At 37.9% G+C, this 22,273-nt stretch overlaps 1 protein-coding gene across 1 annotated transcript in view; it reads right to left on the bottom strand.

Annotated features, from left to right (window-relative positions):
• CNTNAP5 (contactin associated protein family member 5) overlaps positions 1 to 22,273 on the bottom strand; it is a 276,352-nt gene that overhangs the window by 51,409 nt on the left and 202,670 nt on the right. The window contains exon 14 of the mRNA XM_015635016.3: positions 7,767 to 7,923. Within this exon, the coding sequence (XP_015490502.1) occupies positions 7,767 to 7,923 (157 nt within the window). The remainder of the gene's footprint in view (positions 1 to 7,766; positions 7,924 to 22,273) is intronic.

Consider the following 22,273-nt stretch of genomic DNA (forward strand, 5'->3'; position numbering starts at 1 on the left):
CTATTGATTGATAATAGAGAGGTGAGTGCTCCTGAATCTCATCTCCACGGAGATGTGTTTTTATTTCTCCTTTTCTCAAGGTTAAAGTTTGCTGTCCCAAAAGCGTGGCAGAGCATTCTTTCATGGAATCAAATCTCAATAATTTTGGAGAAAGGATCTCTTCCTCTGCACAGCCCAGCAGGGTCTGGACTCAAATCACTTGTTAGCTCATAGGTGAAAGACTCCATCCTGCAGATGGGGATGGCAACATATCCAAAATGCCAGTAATCCCAAATTTATACCCGCTGCTCCTCCAGGCAGGTGTGACACAATGCTGCAGGAAACAGGTATCACTGTTTGACTGATAATACTGCCAGAGTCTGACATTCCAGGCAGGGTCCCAGACCTGCCCCTATCCTGCTTGTAATGCCAGCTTCCACGAATGCACTCTCAGTGTAGCTCCAGATAATGGGAAGGGACATAGATTTTTAGCAAAGAAATAATAATCAAGACAAATGCTGCAACTGTGCTCTGACACACAACCTCAAATGTTTGCTTGGCTAAGTGCTCTACTCTCATTAATGTTAGACAAAAATAGGAGTATTTTGATCTTTTTCATAAAGGCTGCATACATTGCATTTATTTTTCATTGCTTATAATTGCATGCAGCATAGTTAATTGTCTCATAATGCCAAGGGGAACAGGAGAGCTACCCTCTCTGATGCTAACATTTTCTTCTTGCTCCAGTGGGTGTCTGACATGCAAATAATTACAGACAAAGTGCAGCAAGATGAAATTCCCAGGCACAAGGCAGAGTGAGGCCTTCAGTACAGACTGAGGAAGAAAACTATCATGTATGAATCAAAGGTACATGGTCTCCAAATCTCTTCAGGGCAGACTCTCAGTATCACACTCACAGCTTATTGTATCAATATTTGAAAGTTAGTGTAAATACTCTTAACAGATTATGAAACTACTGTGACAAAAGCTAAATTATTTGAGTATTTCTTAGGAAGATTACTGAATAATGTATTCCAGTGTCTGGAAGGAAGAAGAGTAGGCAGAATGAATGAAAAAATGCAGAAAGATGTATAGTAATGGGACATAAAATATTCAATATACAGGTGAGTAACTAAGGTGGTGTTTTCTTTTTTAAAATAAATTTTTTCAAAAATTGCAAAATACTTAGGGAGGTTTCCTGAAAATTTATTTAAATTTAAAAAAATACGGCAGTCTTTTTACTAGCTATGATCAGCAGTAAAATAAAAATCAGTATCTTTCTACAGCTAGCCCTCAAAATATCTACAAAAAACCATGAAATGGTGACATTTTAAAGATATCTATTCTACATCTCTGAAAACTGCATTGCTTATTAGATATTCTGCTGTATTGCACGAAGTTCTTTTATATCAAATTTTATGACTGAATTTTTACTACTTATATGCCAGTGTCACAGTGAACTTTCGTAGCATAGCTCAAGTGTGAGAGAGAAATATATTCTAGAATTAATAAAAATCTTCACTTCTTTGTTAATGCCTTGAAAACTCAATCAAGCTTCTCTTCAAACTCAAATAGCACATTTTATTCTCTCACACATGGAAAAAAATCCTCATATAATGATTTGAATTTTCACACAAGCAGACACTGAAATAAAACCTATCAGAAAAACATTCTATCCTTCAAAGAACACGTCAGTTGAGGAACAACATATCTGTTGTTGCAGTTAATTATTATTATTTCATAGTAGGAAATCAAATTTTTGGTGAAAGATCAACACCTAAGCAATTTCAGACAAGAAAAGCAGAAAAGAGAGTGGAAGACACTGTGAGTGTTTCAAATTCCTGGTATTCCTTAAATTGAACTTATTTCAGACTCCATCTCTTACAAAGCACCACAATTCCTCTTCTCTATGGCAGCCTCTCAAATACAACGTATTACTCCTGAGAGAGGAGCAAAAGAGCTCCATAGTAACTTCCTGGAGGCATTGCTGTGGCACTACAAAATACAAATATACCAGGGTTTGGATAAAACATTTGAAATTTTGCCTTAAGGGGGCTTGGGGATCACTTTTCATGTACTACACTTTCCAAATAAAATTGCTATTTTCTGATAAAAAACATCTGCACTCTGATGTGCAAAAACATGATTTTGTCCTTTAAACAAAAGTAAAACCTTGTTGGATTAATTATGTTTTATTTCTTCCCAGACCTCCTTTTTATTTATATGTATTTTAATTTTGCACTTCACACACTTGAAACCAGATTATACTTGCTTTTCCACAGCTGCTTCCCAGGTTACCCAAACCCTCTGTTTCTCCTTAGTGGGTTTCACATGGCACTCTGCAGCTACCTCCACCAAGCACACCCTTTGTAAGTCCTGATTTCACAAAAATCAAGGCAGGCTTTATCACTTCCCTGAAAGGAGTCCTCTGCTAAAAGAAAATGGTATGAATAAATTAATAAACTTTAGAAGACCTCCTGCTTACCTGACTTGGCACTCAATTTGGCACAAAATCAGATGAAAGTCTGAATGTTTTGAGGGTGGAAACAACCCTCAACAAACAGATGTTTCTCTGAGCTCTTTGCATAAAGGATAGTGTCAATTTGTCCTTTCCACAAGCAAAACCCAAACCAAACAAATCCAATAATGCCCTTTAAATTAAATCAGCAAAATTTTTTGTTTATGGGTATTAAATACAGCTGGATGTCATTTGTTTATCCATGTCTGAAGACTAATGCTTACCCAAAGGACTTCCTCAGTAAGCTATGAGGCACGTCACACATCAAACAAACGCTCTGTGTATGGACCAATTTAAAAAAGATGGAAATAATTTGTTTCTAAAGGTGATAGTGCAGAGCTGGATACTTCAAGGTGTAATAAAGGCAGACTCACATGTAAAATGACAAACAACTATTTGTATTATAACATTATGAAATTATTTTTTTTTCTTCCTGGCTACTGCTAAAAGTGTGCTCAACAAACCCTTGCTCAGTGGTGTTCTAGCAGTGTGAGCCATCGTAAATTGCTAATCTCTAGGTAGCCATTTCCATATTTTTTGTAACAGATGGTAGAACAGTAGTGCCATTAAATATAATTTATTCTCATATGATCCCCTATTGGTATGTTTTTCTCTTGCACATTAATGGAACCTCTGGTGAGATCTGAGCCTCAGTAGCTCAGATATTCAGTACAGATTTTCAGGAATACCGTACATTTGGGGAAAAGAATACTATCATCAGCAGATGGCAAGGAAGCACAGAAGGAATGGGCCCATGACACAGGCTTCCAACAGGAAAAGTTTTGAGGCCTGTGCAGGACATGCCATTAATAATCCAAAGGAATACATTTTAATTGCTATCTTGCCCATAAGCCATACTCAAAAATTCTTTACTGGGTAAAATAGTGTTCAGTCACGATAACCTAAAAACACCAGCACAAGTGGACATACCCAACACTTGAAGGCAAGCTGCACTGCATTTTTTTTGGCTGAATTAGAGATACAGAGTTTGGTAATTAGAGTAATGAACTGATTGTTGACACCTCAGGGACCTGCTACAGTCGGCTCTCTGCAGGCAGCTCTTCCCGGCTGTTGACAAATGTAATCATCACAGCAGATATCCACAACAACTCTGTACAGGCCAGGTCACCTCTGGCAGGGGTTATTTATGAGCTTGCAGGCTCTCTAGAGTCGCCTGCACTGTTCTCAGGGAACAGATTCAGTGTGGGATACTGGTTGAGCAATCAAAACCTGTCAAATCTGGGCTCCTCAGACCCCTCCTCAGGGTTTCTCTGCCCTGCTCTCCTCGAGCCTTCCAATTTTATCATCCTGGCTCTGGCATAGTTTAGCACAAATATTTCTCATCCAAGCAGGGCTTCATTCACTTCCATTTGGTTTTGCTCCTCCTCAAACAAAGCTCAATATATTCATTATACCTCCTGGAGACTGAAGTGGGTCTGAAAATAGTAATATCCGCCCTCTATTTTGTTCTCCCTTCTTATATCCTGTGGTTTTCCTTATTCTTCTAGTGCCCCAAAGCCATGACACAGAGGTGAATGCATGTTACTTTGGAAATGGCAAGCCTCAAAGGTTTAGTTCCCCAGCGAAGAAGACTATTCTGGAAGACAAAAGAGGAGGATGATCCTCCAGTTTGAATAATAAGACTGCAGAATAGAAATAGAAGGCAGAAAATCAGCTCATTGTTTGAGTCAACACCATCCACCACACTTTGCTGAGGTACCCTTCTCTGACGATGAGCTTCTTGAACAAAATGAGTTCCAAAGATGACTCTCTTTCTGTACAAAATAAAAAGCTGCAAAGTTCTCTAAATTCACAAGGTTTCCAGGTGAATGCTGTCAACATGGTTTGGTTTGATGACTGGCTTCAGTCAAGTGTTTGTATTTGAAGTGGAAAATGGATTCCAGAGAGAGGGACCGAAGTAGCAAAAGGACTTCAGGACAGTCATGTGTCTCACCTCAGCATGGAAGAGTTTCCTCCTGTTTAAATGCAAGGTTTGGTGAGCAGCAAGACCTTAATTGCCAAGGCATGAGAATTTTGCTTGAGATGAAAGACAACCTGGAGAGGTATTCAAAGATCCAAAATATCTCATGGTAACACTATCCTGTCAGTATTTCAGTAATGCTTTATTCTTTAGGTCAGTTTAACACATTTCCCCAGTCAAGAATGCATTTTTGTTTGAAACAATTGAAAGACAATCACTCATCTGTCTCATCTATATATAGCTTGTCCCAACATTTTAACTATTGTCAATGTGGGGAAAGAGAAAGAAAGAAAGAAAAAGGCAGACAGACAGACAGACAGACAGAAAGAAAGATTACTAGGTTTAGCCTCAGCTTGAAGACATTGGATTTTTATGAATGTTCCCACCCACTAGCAAGTGCTTTCAGCAGTCAGAAATATTTCTCCTTTTTTTGGCAGCATGCAGCCAAGGCATGTCTTACACTTTTCCAGATCTTTTGCCTGGGTCAACAAAAAGGGTGCAGTTGCAGGTGCCTCTGCTTCCTCATCAGAGATCTCCCATTCTCCAGAAAGTACCAAGAAGATGCTCCACTATTCTAAAGTGACAGATTTTGCTGTTATCATACAGTTTGGAACCATGATGAGCCATACGGAAAAAGATACTTATCAGTACAATGCTTTAATAAAAACAAAAGTGAAAAATACAAAAGCCTTCCCCATCTAGAATGCTTAATTATAAATCCCTATTCATCTGGCCAGGGGGACTAACTTGATGTCAAGTAAGAGCCCAAAAATAGCAGCTGGCTCAGGTGTCTGCTCAGATATCATTTAAAAGTCAGCATGCCTAGAAGTGCATATTGTATGCTGCCAAACACCTGGCACAGGGCTTTGTCTGCTTTCCATTGTTTATCATTTCTTTTGCTGCTCTGAGAAATTAGTAGCTGCTTCTGCACCCAAGATTTAATCTAGGGAAAAAGAAATCAAAGCAAAATCCTAGGACTGTCTCCTCTTTAGGAGGATGTTTCAGCTATTCTGGAGAGTTCCCACTTTGGAGCAGCATGATTTATCTAAAAGGAGAAAAAATGATTTTCTGGTTTTCCACTCTGAAGCACCCATTTTATTTCATGCTGAGGCAAATAAATGCATCTACTGCTGTCTTGCTCCTTCCACTGTAATGTATAGCAGGTTAAAGTCACAGTTCAGATCTCAGCAGGTTTCAGATTTGAATGCTCGTTATATATCAGGGGGTCAGTGTTCTAGCAGGGAAACACAAAAGCAATCTTCAAGAGGCATGAAATTTCTTATGTTTAGAAGCTCCTCATAAAGGTCAGGGTTTTTTAGCTTTTATAAAGCCAACCTCCAGTTTAGAATAATACATGAGAAAAGTAAAATTTTCTCATGGATTAAAAAAACCTAAGCAACTGAATCCCCAAACCAACAAACAGTAGGCAGTTTAGTGGAGGTAACTTGTAAGCATATTTTGTTATTATCATGAAATTAGGAGAAACAAGTAGCTCTCTGAGCTGCCAAGCTAACGATGCATGATTTCCAACATCTTTCTCCCAGGAGGGTTTTCCAAAAACTAATAAAAGTGTACGCTTCCTTAACTTCCTTCTTGTGGGCTTTAATTGGCTTTTTCCCCTCAGCCTGGCATAAATTTTCATAGAACATATAATTTGTAATACTTTTGAGACTTCTCCTCCTCTGTCCAAGATGTTTGAAACATGTCTGCTTGTTCAAAATCATTGTGGGTGTGTTGGGGCAAATGGAGATAAACACTCCCAGCATAACTTGTTTAGTTCTCATTTCCTGAGGAGACTCAGCTGAAATATTAAAAAACTGCTTTTAGCTTTCACCTTGCATTGTTTTGTACGACCTAGTGGTGCAGTGCCCTGCAGTCTAAGATTGCAACCCCAATGTCTGCCAGCATAACACCCTGCTCTGCTTGAGCAGTGAGAAATGGAATGTGGATTATGAAAAGAGCCAAGCACCAGTAAAAACAGATGCTCACGATGCTCATGTGCAAACCTAGTCAAAAGCGCAGCTGATAACCAAACATTAAAGAAAAGATAGATTAACATATACAGCCAGGCTATTCAATACAAATCACATTCATAAGCTAGTATTTACATAAACATCTTCCTGAAGAAATCCCCTTACAGCTAAATTTTTGAAAGTGAATAGTGACCCCAGGGATACAAAAGGTCCAAGCAGATAATCACACTGTCTAGAAATCAAGCAACCAAAAAAGCTCAACACTCACAGTGACAAGTAATTTCTGTATGGTTTTTTTTTTGATGCTTTAAGACCATTTCTACTCATTTTAAATGAAGGTTTTGCACAGCTAATTCAGACATAATGTTTCAAACACAGCAGCCTATGACAGCAAGATACTTCTTGTCTACTTCTATTATTCATAATTTCTGAACTACTTGAGGTTAAAATATCTTTTTTTTTTTTTCAGATAAAGGACAGCAGATCCTATCAGTGAGTGGTCTAGAAGGGAGTCTGAGTGAGCAGAATTTTCACATATATGTTCAGTGTTTCAAACTGTACTTCCAACAATACTCATCTGGCATTTCAGTCCCCTCAAACACATTTGGAAAGTTCACCAACTAGCTCTTGGTGGCTGGAGTGTCTCTGAAAGTGCAGAGAATGACAGAAAATTGCAATGACTGAAAACTTTGGCCTTCCCAAATTCATGCAGAATCAAAGCACAACAAAGGTCAGACCTCAAGGAAAGCTTTGAATTTTCATGCTGTGACTCTAAAACTTCCTATGGAGACTGAACCAAAACCTACAGAAGCCAAAAAACTCTTCCTATTGACTATAAAAAACTTGAGATCCAATGTAAAAGAAAGTTAAGGCACATTATAATGTTTCATAAGAAAAATACAAGAGTGCTTAGTAGTACATATTTCTAGTTTAGCTGTATCTGAATTTTTCTGTCTAGGCCTCAATTTTCTGCTCCCAGGTACACCTATGAAACAAGCTCATAGAGCCTTTATTCATGCAACGCTCCAATTGAATTGAAACTTAAAATTACAGGATTTGGCATTCAACAAAAAAGACTTTTTTGAAGACCACCCATTCCAGCAACCTGCTTCAGCCAGATGTCTTTGGTTCAAAGAAGAAATTTAAGGTGAAATCGGACGTCCAAATTCTAGTTTCATTTTCATTCTTATCAGAGTATATTCAAGCCATTCAAGCTTCCTGAACTGTGAAGCAGGAAAGATTTAAGCCTTCTTTCCCTATTTCCTATCCCCAGCCCTTCACACAGACACTGCAATACACATGTTAAAATTATTACCATTCTTCTCTATCTGCGTCACAGTTGCAAAAATATCTCATATCCAGACAACTTTCTTCCAATCCACATGCACACTGTTGAATGCCTGGAAGAGATCCTCCCCAGTAAAGATGCTTTTCATTGGCACGGCCAACCCACCAAGCAAATGGCATTCCATCTGGATGAAAGGGAAAAAAAGAAGGGGGGAAAAGAGAAAAAAGAGAGAAAAAGAGAACTTGATAAGCAAACTGGATTCTCCTGAGAATGCAAAAGAGAATGGAGATGTACATGTTAGACAGTAGTCAACGAAAAGATGAAAACTGCGAAGTAACAAACCACAAACATTGCCCCAGGTTCCCTTTTATGGAATACATGTTGAGAAAGCAATGGTTCTGCTGTAATTCCATTTGGTTTGAGACACAGCTCTTTCACCTTAGGGCTGACGTGCCAGTTACTCACGAGAACCTCAGCACCTTTCAGCTGCAAAGACTTTGGAATGGCAAACCCATCACCAGTCTGCACCAGCTGTGTCCTGTGGTTTTTGTGTGACACTGGAGGGGACATCTAATCACGGAAGGAGGCTGAAAACAATTCTGCTGCCACAACTCACACAACACAGCTTGTACCATGCCACACAGCATTGGACAAGGACCTCTCGGCAAATGGTCTTGCAGGAGCCTGTTGCCCTTGAGCAGGATTTCTTACCTCATGATATAAAGATATACCTTCAGATATAAATAACAAAAACCTACAGAAATAACACCCTAGCTGATCCGTAACTATGAACTTCACACAGTTCCTCTCAAAACTAAGACTAACACTTCCACTGGTTTCTCAGGGAGCAAGATTAGGAATTTTAATGTGTTCTCCATGGGTGGAATTTGCAAATGTAAAGCTCAATAAGATATTAAAACAGGTAGGACATAAGTGGGAAAAATATTTTCCTACTTGGGAATCAATTTATCTCTGTGAAGCTATTTTCTATCTACAGGAGCTTTAAGATCTATGTATTTATGTAAACTGAGACAGTTTTTTTGTTCACATTTCAGAATCCATTATTCATCAAGCATTAATAGTCAGATAGAGTAAGCAGAATCTGATGTAATGAAATTCACAGATGAACATTTTTTAAGACTGACTTTGTCTCCCAGTTCAGCTAACTTTTTCATTGACTCCTTAATCCTTAAATCAAGAAATGTAATCAGTTATACATACAGGTAGGTGGCAAAATTTAACAAAACTGACATATCAAGACTTTTTGATCAAAGGAGCTTGGAAAAATAAACTGTATGACTAATGAAGAAAGATGCATCAATTTATTCTTCTACTTTACTAACATTATTAGTAGGGAGTATTTCTCATTATACAAGGCAAGAAAGTCTAAATTATGAAATGCAATCAAGGTTAACTTGTAGAATGTAGGGGACTCATTAAAATGAGTTTTAGAATCACTTGGCAAAATTAATTCATGTTTATTTTTCTTCTAAGCTTAGACTGCTGAACTGTAAATTCATGAAAAAAGGAAAATAGAAGTAGGAAGAGCAACTCCATTCTCATGATACCAACAATTAAGACATGACGAATTTGACCAATACCCAGAGGTACTCATTAGAAAAACACAATCCTAGTACATTTAAAGATTCATCCAACAAAAATGTACACATTCATTTTAGGCCTCATATTATTGTCTACACATTTATACTTTCTTTTCTGTTCAGCTGATTTTCTTGCAGAAGTTGATTGCTGCAGCCAGTGAAACAGTTCTATACTATATTATTGGGAAATTACTCAGTAAAACTTGGAATAGTGATGTTAATTGAATAAAAGGGTGATTTGTCTAGGAGTAGAAATAGATATTATACAGAAGTGCTGAATCTAATTTTAAAAGTGCCCATTCTGGAAAAAAAAATATTTTAGATAAAGATAAATTTTTCAGGCCAATAGCAAATAATGGTGTTCATTAATCAAATACAATCTGTGTCAGTTTCCTTTGGTGGAAGTTGTTATATACTTAAACATAACAGTGAAATAAGCAATCCTTCGCGTGTATTAAGAATAAGTAAATTTCTGATGTCTTTTTCAGATTTGTTGTGTTGTTATTTGTTTTATTGAGCAATACCAAGCAAACATATGCACATTCAGATTTATGGCATAGATTGGGGAACTGGTAGAAGCACCACAGTTTGAGTCATTTACAACTAAATTAAATAGAGTGCTAAAAAATAGAACAGTCAACATTATATGAAGCAATCTCAGATCGTGAAGGGAGAAGGCTATAAAAAAAACAAAACAGCGTCTTTTCCAAAATTGTATTTATTGGGCAGAGTTGTGCCACCTTTACCCAAGACTAGTTGATTTTTTTCACTAACTAGTCCCCCAGAAATCCATTGTAGTATTAAGGAAAATTATGTCCTGATTCTTCAAAACTCTTTTCCACATGCTTAGTTTTTAACACATGAGAAATCAGAGCTTTTCAGCAAAGCTCTTCCAAATCTACAGTACTTCATCAACACCTGCAGAGTTTAGGAATTCTGAAACTTATATTGTATGTCATATATACCTGTAATGTTGAAGTAAAAATACTTCACAAACAATGCCAATCTGAGTTCTTTCCAGAAAGTTTACACCATTATACCTTGGTAGAGCTGGAGGATGTCCTGCACTGAGACTGAGTTTGGCTAGCTTGTGTTGATTATAATTTCTTCTAAGTCTGTAAATTTGTTGCAGAATCTTCACTTCTGTAATCATGGTACTACAATTTTTTCAAAGCATTATCAATTCTCCACCACCTCAAAATGAATTAATTTCCCTTCTGTGGTGAAGCCCCAGACCAAATCAATGACATTAAGCAAGGATTTAAAATGATCCCATCACTTTATGGTAACATAAGTCAGTAGGGTTCTTTAATATTTCTAAACTAAGAAGTCCATTAATAAGAAGTGCTACTAACTCTTCATTATGTTCTTACACTGTTCCTAGCAACACATTATTTAGTATAAAAGGTTGTCAAAAGCCTACTGCACAATTAAAATAGTCTTTTCCATGCATTTTTTTCTATTTATAATGGAAAAAAAAAAAACAAACACTGTAAGAAAAATGTTTTAGTATTGTCTTTGTACTCCTTGCTATGGTTTTTAAGAAGAATATGTGTGAAAAAATATTCTAAACCAAGCAAAACAAACAAGTCCCAAGTGAATGAATTCACCAATGATGGAACAGTGACTAGTTTCTTTCCAGTGATTTCCTTCTGCACTGCTTAAGCTGCCTTAGGAAGGCTTTAATTTTGATAACAAAATCTTTAAATAAGGCAATTTTTTGGTTGCATTTCCTGCAGAGGACAGGATGACAGTAATGTCGTTGTCTAGAAGCCTCTGGAAACAGCTGTGATATTTACACCACTGCTTTTTACCATAATTTAATATACTATTATATTAAAAATAACATCCATAATATAATATTATGAATAACAGAATGATCATAAGATATAATTGCAATGAATTTTAAAATAATATAAAATAACTGAGCAGGCAGACCAAATTTTGTATCAAACCAAGTACTCCTTTATACTGTCAGGCACAGACTATAGAAGGTATGGCTGGAACTGTCTTCTGAAAGGAAAGAATAAGGGGCATCATCTTCTGTGGATTCTCTATTCAGCAGCTGGGTGTGCATCCAACAAGCCAAGTAAGACTCTGGAAACCCTGACATGTGCAACAATACTGCAATACATGGACCATGCAATACATGCAATACATGGACCTCTTGAATCTCCCTCATACTGACAGTTCTCTCATTTTCTGTATTAGGATGCACTGACATTTGTAGCAATATAAGTTATTGTCAAAGGTTGAGGTTTGCTCATGTTTTAAATGGCATTTTTTCAATAATTATTTGCATAGGCACTCAGAAGCTGAAGGAGTGGCAGAAGCAACATATTCCAACATCATTTATACACATTATGCACATATCACTGGGTGTATAAATTCCAAACAGCTTCTGTGGACTCAGTTTGCCTCTATACAGGCAGAAAGTCTTAGTACTGACTTTTATGTTTATTCAGTGTGAGTTAAAACAAAGCCATGTGTTTTTAGAAGTATTATATTTAAAATATTTGTCAAGATTTGTCTGCATGATTTGTCAGTTTGTTCTCGCTAAGGCAACAAACAAAAATCTAATTACGGAAACACAGCAAGTTAAATTTTATCCTGTGTTAAATTCCTGTGCTATATAAACCTGAAGTCTGACACAACACTTACCCCTAAGACAGTCAAGGTTTTTGGGGTACCCAAGTTATTGAAACAGATCAGTTAAAGGTCTTTTTCACTACCACTTCATGTCAATTTATTTGCATTTGTCTTTTGAAACACTGTAAGCATATTGTACACAAACAACATTGTCTTCATGCTCATTTTGTCCTCCAAATTCAAACCAAGTTATGCAGAACTGAATTTGTACAATCTTACATCTATAAGTTTTACTGGTGAAAATGTAAATTAATGTAAATTAATTTACATCTATGCTGTTTTCTATTAAAAGGAAAGATTCACATATCAAGAGGTAGTGAAAATTAGGAAAATACTGATTGTAGAATTACACAGAGCAATCAAAGCCAATTCTTTGAAACCTCACTCAAAACCATAAAATATGTTTGCACTAACCACCTCAACAGTATCAAATCCTGCAAATGGCTCACCTTGAACAATACATGAATACACTGAATAATGTATGAAAAAAGCAGTTAGAGTAATTTTTTTCATATATATGTCTGTATATATATACAGACCTATGAGGCAATTTCAATGTGAGTAACTGAATTCAGAGCCAAGCCAGAGTACAAATTATCATCTCAGATAACCATTTTTTAAAAGGCTCTTGAATAAATGGAGAAAGCAGTGAGAAGGGAAAACTGACTCAATATTTTTGCAAGGGTTTACCATGATCTTGTTTGCCCTCACTTAATTTTTTTCCATCATAACATTTTTACACCCATTTCTACTGGAATTCTTAACATTCAATTGACATAAAACCAAATTCTTCCCATTTGACTTTTCAATAGGGAAAAAAAATACAGTTTTGATAAATCAAATAAGTATTTAAAATAATTTTGGCCAAAAAAAAGGACAAATTGGAGAAATATTCTGTACTTAGTTGAACACACATAATTAATAACTTTTTAGAGGCTGTTTGTTCAGTGAAGAAGTCTGTGGTATTAATGACTCAGAATCTGTACTGGTTTAAGCAACAACTTCCACCACTGGGAAAATAAACTGATAAAGCTGGTGAGCTCTCAGGCTGTGCTGCATTAACCACAACGTGCTGCCCCTTCTTTGAAGGGGATGCTGAGATTTAACAGGGAAAATGCTGCTCTTTGGTTTACAACCCTCAGAGAGGGTCTCGTGGCTCTGGCCCCGCCGTGTGGAAGCAACACCCACACCCTGAGATGTCAGGCTCTCTGCACTGCACAAACAACCCTGCTTTTGAGTCAAGATCAGGTTACCCTGGGGAAAACATATGTAATATCAACCAGAAAAAATGAAACTCCCCAATGCCATGGTTCCTTTGAATGTAATTTACTCAGTGAACCACCAAGCTACCCAGTTGGTTTTGTACCAAACTACTCTGCTTCCATGGGGACACAGACCTATTTTATACCTGTCATCTTTTTTCAGTACAGACATAATGACTATCTAATACTTCCTTTACTTAAAACCTTCCCCATGACAATCATACGAGATTTATAGTCCTTTTTCTCTCTTATAACCCATGTATCACTGCCCTAATTTTCAGAGATGACAAACATGGTTGTGCTGGAAATCACAGGTGGTCAAACACTGCTCCAAGACAGTCACTTTTTGTATTATGTACCACCTGTACCAGCCAACAGGACTAAGAATCTGACTGAATTTGATTAAAATTTCTGGTCAGGCTCTGTCATTATTCAAATCAGCTATCCAAAAGTGAAGTAGTCCTGCTAGTAGCCAGTGGAGCTACCCAAAGGGCAAGATCCCAAAGTTTCCTCCTCCTTCTAAAATTATTTTAAGTGTGGTTAGGAAAAAAGGGGGAAAAGCAGTATTTTGCTAACATTTTGTTTCTTATATAGCTTTGCTGCAAAGGTACACTGCTTTCACGAAGTCCCAGGCTGAAGTAATTGCTTTTAAAAAAACAAAGAAAAAGCTGCATAGTAGCATTTGTCTGCCTCTCTTAAGCAGAGAAGCTGCTCTCCCCCTGAAGCAGCTGTTATCACAGTGTGCTCTGTTCTTCTGGAGTTGTTAAGATATTCTCATAGATGAGAACAGGCAGAAAGAAGGTAAATAAACATGGACCTTTGCTTCTTCTACATTTAACAGGAGCCTAATGAGCTGAACTGCTGAGCTGCAATGACAGAGTTAATGCCACTGCACACTTAGAGTGCCTCAGCAAAAGCAACATCATCATCATCAAGCCTTTGAGAGACAGATTTGAGGATGAGCATAAGGATTTCAAACCCAACACTTTTAGATGCTGAGGAACATTAATTCTACATCCAAACTAAAATTTCATGCCTCGTGAATGTCCCAGCTGGAGGCCTAAGAAGGATGAAAATATTATGAGTACTTGCATTCTCCTCTGTCAGCCCAGGCTGGGTTGTTTTCTCAATAAATTTTTTGCCAAGTGACAAGTTTCCTGAAAGATCCAAGTGGGACACCAACCAACAACAGAAACTATATGAACAGCTGAAGGCATGCAGGTTGGGAAGGACAAGCAACAACAAACAAACAACCCAAAGAAGACTTTAGCTTTTAGGGACAAATAACAAAACAGGAAATGACAGCTTTGAATCCTCAGCAGTTTTGCTGAAGATGAACTGGGTATCATACCCTGCTGCAACAAAAAAATTGTCTCATTTCCTTTATTTTCTGCATTCCAGCTCACCATTGCTTTAAAATTGTCCCTCTTGCATTCAACTCCTTTTTGTCTTCCACATTCCCCTTTTCTTTTCCATTTTCTCCGTTTAGCCAAAATCCTCCAGGTAAATTCCGATAAACAAGCCTGACAATACCTTAACAGATGAGCCTATGACATTGATGCATGTCCTGCCACATCCTCACTCTGTACTGGGACCAGAAAGCCATCAATGCTCTGAATTCAATTGCAAGTGAATAATGACCATGGATAAGCCACAGTGGGCTCCAACACAACCCTGTCTGGCCCAAAGGAACAGCTCGTGCTCAGCAGATGTCTGGATTGTTTTCCCCTATGTCATAGCATAGCCAGTAGGAATAAAGGCAGTAAGATGAACCCATCATTTCTTGCCCTCACACTGCTCAAACAACTCCTCCATGTTCTTCTATCCTCATCACCAGTATCCTCTTACCCATTTCCACTGGAATGCCACCTCATGGGGTGGCTCAACACAGTGCCCAGGAAATGTTCTTTCATTCTTAATCAGTTCTTCTGCAGGAGTATAAAAATAGTTATGAGCTATGAGAATAAACAGTAGTGAGTGCTGAATTAACAGATTAACAAAGAGAAAATAAACCAGATTATGTAATTCCAGTTCTTGTGAAAGTGCTATGGGACACTGAATGATCATGTGTGATTTTGGGGTTCTCTGCACCTGCAGCAGACCAAAACTCCTCAGTGGTTCTCTAGGGCCTGATGAAGACAAAAGGAGTGACAATTGCAGCCATCCTGCAGTCAGACAGTAACACAGCCCACCCTCTCTGTGTCCTACTGAAGTCTTATCCACATTATCTTATCAGATAACTGGTAGAGGACATGGAATGGAGGAAAGCATGGAAGAGATGAGTGCGTTTATAAGTTTAGACACACCATATGCTCTTCAGAGTTTCCTTTTTAAAGCATTTTATAATGGATGTGAAAGGGCCACAGGGAAAGGAGAGAGCACTGAACTAATGCACCTTATAAAATACTGCAAGGTGAGAGTAGTAGTTTATCACAGCAGTTTTTGTTCTTAAATGCTATTTAAGTTTTCATAGATGAAAGCACTTTCAGAAGCTAGAAATAAGATTGCAGAGGACAAAGGGGAATAGTTGAAGCATCAATGACTATGAATGGTGCATCAAACTATAAACCAATCATTTCACCACAAGAAAACTTGGTGTTCAAGTATTATTCATGGAAATATTGAAGTGAGAAAACTTTTAAAGAACAGTAAAACTACATTATAAGCAACTGTCCCAGGAAAGACTTCTAGGAAGAAACACTTTGTAGCTCATTCATTTACTATTATTTTCCATAAATAGTAATGGACAGATCCAGTAACCAGTATAGAAGCATCCAGTTCCAGTGAAATCAGGGTAGCTGTGTTGATTTGCACTCACTGAGCATCAGGCTGCTCCCAGAATGACAGAACAGCTGAGGCTGGAGAGGACCTCTGGAGACAGTTTAGTCCAGCCTCCTGCTTCTAACTGTTCTGAAACAGATTCAGGATGTAAGAATTCCTTAGAAAAACTCTGTGCCTGTTAGTGAGTCAGGCAAAAGCACCATCTGCAGGTATGCAGCAAGTGATATACAGGCCTGAAGGATATATTTTTAAAGAGGGTAAAAGAACAAAAAATAGTTATATGTATGATCCATTTACTCTTGAATTATCTATTCATTGTGACAGCTCAAACCCTTGGGATTGGGCATGGATGAAGAATGACCTTAAATGCAGTACATTGCACCTTGTGCACGCCACGTAGTGATGCAAAAACCTTGTGCATCACATGCCTACCAGCCTGAGCCTTTCACCAAGAAAGCCCAAAAGACCCCAGGGACCTGGCTGGCCTAATAGTGGCCAAAGTCAGGGTATAACTCAGAGCACGTTGCTCCTTTATGAACACAAGCCAGCCCGGGTAAAGTTGAATTGAATTAATCAAGGATTAACTCAATTCTTACCAGAAATCATGGACAAGTGGCTGGATTATGTCCACAATGAGATGCAACTGGATAATCTAGAAAAAGAAAATAGATAAAATGGGGACATTTGGGACATTTAATAGGAGACTGGATGAGTTACAGAAAAACATGCTGTGGAAAGCAATCTTTTCTTGGTCCTTTGGGAGAAACTACATACACTAATAACAGCACTTCCCCACTCCTTTATTTTGAAAAGTGTCTGAATAAAAATGGAATTACCTTACTCAACAGAACTGTTTCCTGTATATGCAGTTTTAACAACCAGCACTAATAATGAGAAAAGGATCATTATTATCACTTCTTTTTTTTAACCCTGCTCACATTGCACCAGTACAGTCACTAGTGTTTCAAAAAGATTGTCTTCAGATTTGACAACCTGCCACAAAAGACAGATTAATTTTGTTCCCATTGCACTTGCAATGGAAGCTTCTAGGAATAATAAAATCAAGATTCAGGTATAGAGAATCTTTATCAGCCCTATTGATTCATGAAGCAACGAGAACACACCTTGTCCTTCAGCTCCCAGGTTAATACAGCACAGCTGACAGTTAGAGAATAACATCTATTTACATGGGGTGAATCCAAGCAGAAAGTCATTAGGACAATGTCATTTCCACAGTGTGCCTTTCTGGAGTGCAACCACTGGCTGGTTCCTGTAAGTGGCTGATAATGACTACTGAATTTCATGGCTCAGATTGATCTTAAAGAAATCAGAAAATATCATCAGTAAATATGCTGAATATCTGGACTGGAATAAAATAGAAAAAGAGTCTTAATAGAACATAAATTAGAAGAGATAATAACATATTGCTAATCACTTTAAAGCTGCAATCCCTAATTAAATAAATTAGAGGATTTTCTTAAAACTGATAGTAGCACTCTAAGATATTATATGATGATGGAGTTTCTGTTTTGAAAAGACACCTTTGGAAAATGAGATTACCTCTCAAGTGCTTTATCTCAAGTTTCCTGTAATATTATTACCTGGGTAAATTAGCATCTTGGGTAAGAGGCAAGTCCAGTATCTCCCCCCATGCAGTTGTAGATAAAAAGCCCTAAGTTTGGGGGCTTATTTCTTTTGCTTTCATTGTGGATTTTTGTTAGGTTTTTTTTGTTTGGTTTTGTTTTTAATGGCAAAGAAACTGTAAAGTCCCTGGCAAGAGCATGCAATATATCCACTGTCTTCTGCAAGACAGGCATTGTAAACAACCCAAAAAAATCACACCAACACCCAGAAGAGAGCTTAGAGAATAATGTAAGCACATTTCTGAACCTTACACCAATTATGAGCCAGCAAGGCAGCTTGGCCAGAGTATACACTGCACTCTGAGCCTCTCCTCCTACCCTTTTGTCACATCCCTACTGAATTGAAATCTCACAGGGCCAGTTGAACTGGATTACTTATTTTCTGTTCTCAAAGCATGTTAGTTGGCAAAAGACAACTCTGAGTTGTACTTCCTATGATCAAAAAGTCCAGCACAGCAGTGCAGAAAGTCTGGTTTTAACCTTTATTAAAAAAACACCAACAAAAACCCAACCAAACAACCAAGCAAAAAGTGAACAAAAAACCTCCCAATAACTTGTCGAACTGCGTTCCAGTATCTCTGAGGGGCATTACTGCAACTCATTAAACTTCTTTATAGTCTGATGTGTTACAACACATTGCAGAGCGATGGTAAATAAATAACTGCTGATTTGACACTGCCTTCAACTGCAGAGCAATTCTGCTTTCCTCAATGTTACAATTAATGTCAGCAGTTAATGCCTTAAGTGGTGGAATCGGAAACTCAGCTACGATAAACACATGCAGTCAGATTCCAACTTAAGGATATACCCAAACTGCAGCACAGCGTTAGTTCAGCTGTCCCTGTCTCAGGCTGCAATTACAGTTCTGTTGGTCAGAGCAGCAGGGGCACCATTTGTCATCCTAAGGAAGGCTGGAGTGCTGTGAAATTGGGCACTTTGGAAAAATGCAGCTGTAGCAGAACATATGTATAGGCAAGACCATGAAATGAACTGGCTCCAAGCCAGCACGTAAAGAGAAAAACAAGAGAATGTAAATGAAAAAAAATTATAAACTGCTGTACTCAGAAGATGCTTCTATTGATATATCCTGACCAGCCTTAAAGGTCAGGATGACAACAATCTGTCTTCTCTGTGGGACTGCTTAATCAATTTGCAGCTCTCTTTTCTTCACCCTGTTAGCAACAGGTTTACATCTTTCAAATAGATCTATTTTTGGCTACTTAATTGGTCTCAGGTTCCTGTGTATTTCTCTATACAGCTATAACAAACATGGGTGTGTATTTACATTCCTGCACAGACTCTAGTGGATAGAATATGAACTGTTCAGCTCTGTTCTGTAGCTCTGCTGTCACTAGCAGAGATTATTATGCAGCTGAAGACAGTTTTCTGCTCCTGGAGCTGAAGGAGGAACTGAGCTGTACTTTAGCTCTGCAGTGAATACTGGAATGGGCAGAGGCTGCAGAAGAATGACAATCATGCAATCTTGAGAAGCCCTAGTCCTTCCCCTCTTTCCCAGAGCTGAACAGGCCTATGTGTCTTCTGTATATAATAGTGAGAGAAAAAATCCAGCATTGGAGCCATTCCATCTATCTACCAGCATCACAAAGTAAGAATCGAGAACTTTACATACAAAAAAACTCTCTACCATAGGTTTTTCATCACAGCTGATGAGACAAACCCTTCTGTGGACTGCATCAATGCCACTAATCAGAAGACAGTAAGTTCATCACATCCATCACCATCTTTCCTCCCAGCAGTAAGGCTCCTTAATTGGGTGTACTTTCCTCTAGCCAAGTATGACTTACTAGAAATCCTGCAAACCACTGACTTGAAGAGATGCAGGCATCTCTATCAGGTTGTGGTGTTTGGGTGGAAACAACTCAACTGAGGCAGGTAAGTTTTCCTCTCAGACTGGTGTAGGATTTTGACCAGGTACACATTAATACATTAGAGTTCTCCAAACACTATGCAAGAAGTTATAGGGATCAATCACTTCCATTTAACTGTCTACATCATTTACCTGCTTTATTTTAAAATATGGAGCCATAGGGGGACAGGAATCAGGGGAAATGAAGTCATGGACAAGATCAGACCCAAGCCTCATATTTAAAATATAAATGTCTGAGGAGCAAACTTCTTATAAAAATATATGAGAGGCCCTCCCTCCAACCTCTTCTCTCTATATATATACTTCATGCACATGTACACCTCCATAATGGAAGTTTTTTCTATGCACATTTATGTTAGGAAATTAATAAATACAAGTTATACATGTATGGCTGTAACACACTTCAAAGATTTTCTCCCATCTGAAGAGCAGAACAAACGCAAAGGCAAATATTACCCTGATGCACGCTTCATTACAAACAGACTGCAGCAACAATCAGCAATAAGCCATCTCCTGCAAAGAAAAGGGACAACTTTCCTCCCCTAATCTCAGTGCTATTTTTCTTCCCTCTGTCAAACAGCATTTAGCAATGTTGATGTTGTGCCATATATTTTCTTCCACCCACAGGCAACTGGCCAAGGTAAGGTGCATTTGCCCAGAGGTTTAGGTAAGAGGTATTTGTATGATGCTGTACATTCAGGGATACAGAAAACTGGTGAGTATAAAGGAAGCCATTCCTAGCACAGGAAGAAATGCATTTGTCTGAATTTAGGTTTCTTTTCTCTTCCACACTGTGAGTAAAAATTTTAACCATAAAGCTTTGCTTTTAAATGGAATACATAAATGACTCCCAAACAGCTGTCCTACTTAACACTACTATGTAAACATCTGTTCACATTCCTGCATGCAAATAAGAACATCAGCTTGCAAGTCTCTTCGACTCAGATTAGTCTTTATCAAGTCCTCACAGAAAACACGGGGGTGGAGGCCAATGACTGTATGAATTGGGAGGAAAGGAAAATCTTGAGCTTTTTTTAGAGAATTTATCCTTGGAGAAAAGATGGATGATGGAAAATACAAAAAACCTAAGTACATGCAAAAACCAAACATTTTTCAGTGTGTTTGCCTTAATGGAAGTTTCCATTCCTATCTCTTTGTGGTGGTTTCCTACTTCATCACATATTTTAACAGCTTGTTTTATAATTGGACTCAGTGTCAAATTTTTATCCCTCTTTATTCAAGCCACCATTTGAAAGTTCCAGGGTCCCAGACCTTCTCCTGCTGAGCTAAATGGGATTCTTGACATTGAGGTGAATGGAAACAGGACTGGGAAGGCTGTACGCCTCATTAGATACACAATTCCACAGCACCCTCTAAAATTCTGCTGAACTCTCCCTTTCAAGCAAATAAAGCTGGTAAACTCAGAGGCCATGAAATGTCACTATTACATTTCAACACTTAAACTGAGGTACCTGATGAATTAGCCATCTTCTTGCCAGCATCTTAGAAAACTGCAGCCCCTGAGGGATTTCCCCTGGCCATTACCACTTATTGCAAAGTCAAAGAGAGAAAGCTAAGGTTATTGTTTTGCCTGTGGAATCAAAATATGCTGAGAGAGCATGTTAGTCCCCAGACTTAGAGGTTTATTGCATTTCTAATTCACACCTAAGGTCACCATATGTCAAATGAGTATGCATTCTGCTACCATGGCTACTGCCATAATTTTAATTCTAATGCTAAATAGTTCTAGATTGGAACAATACTGACTTGGAAACAGTGTTATTTAGTGCTTATAGCAGAAGACTGGTCTTCTGAGTAACGATGGAAAATTAAATGTTCTGGTTCTACCCTTGCATTTGTCAGACTCTCCAAAATCACACAAGTAATTTAATCACTCTGAACTTTCGTTTCCATATCAGAAAGTCAAAGAAATAAAAGGCCTGAACAACAAGAGTATACCAAGATAGTACAGCAACAACTGCATCTTCTACATTGAGAAAAGCTAATAAATTAATCAGCCTTTGATCAAATTTCATTCAGCATTTAAAAATGCAATATGAGGTTTGAAATCTGTTACTTGTGTCCTGACAGCATCGCACCATGGTGGAGATGCCTCCCTTTGCATAATACATTAATGTGAATTTGACCACACAATTGTCATTCCTTGTCATTTAAGCAGTCTTACAGTTAAGCAGCCATAATTGTCCTTTGGGTGTTATCTTAAATACATTAAAAAAGAAATTGAATGCTTTCACCACATTATAGCTGGGACACTTTTTCAAAGCTAATTTCTATGTCTGTGAATTATTCATAATACACTTCAAACAGGCTCTTCTGGATAAGGTAATTGACCTTGTCTGCATGAAGCACCTACTACCTTGCCTTGGGATAATTTAATCTACGATGTGGTCCATTATTCAAAGGTAATGTCTTTTCATTAGGTTAGGCAATATATTATCACTCAACTAGTCACCTAATTCTGCATTTAGCGTATTCAAGTTTTCACTTTTTTTTTTTTCATAGGTTACACTCATCGTAGCAATATCTCACATTTAAGTAGCATGGTGTAACAGTAAGACAGCATTCTCTTGATAAATGGAAGCAAGACTATGAGGACTCTAATTTCAAGATTTACTTGTGCATTTTAAACCTCAGTTGGCTTTGTGTTTTCCATGGGTGAAAGCAGCAAAGGGTATCTATTCAGTAAGAA

Source organism: Parus major, chromosome 7 (genome assembly GCF_001522545.3).
Source record: "Parus major isolate Abel chromosome 7, Parus_major1.1, whole genome shotgun sequence".
Taxonomy (NCBI): Eukaryota; Metazoa; Chordata; class Aves; order Passeriformes; family Paridae; genus Parus; species Parus major.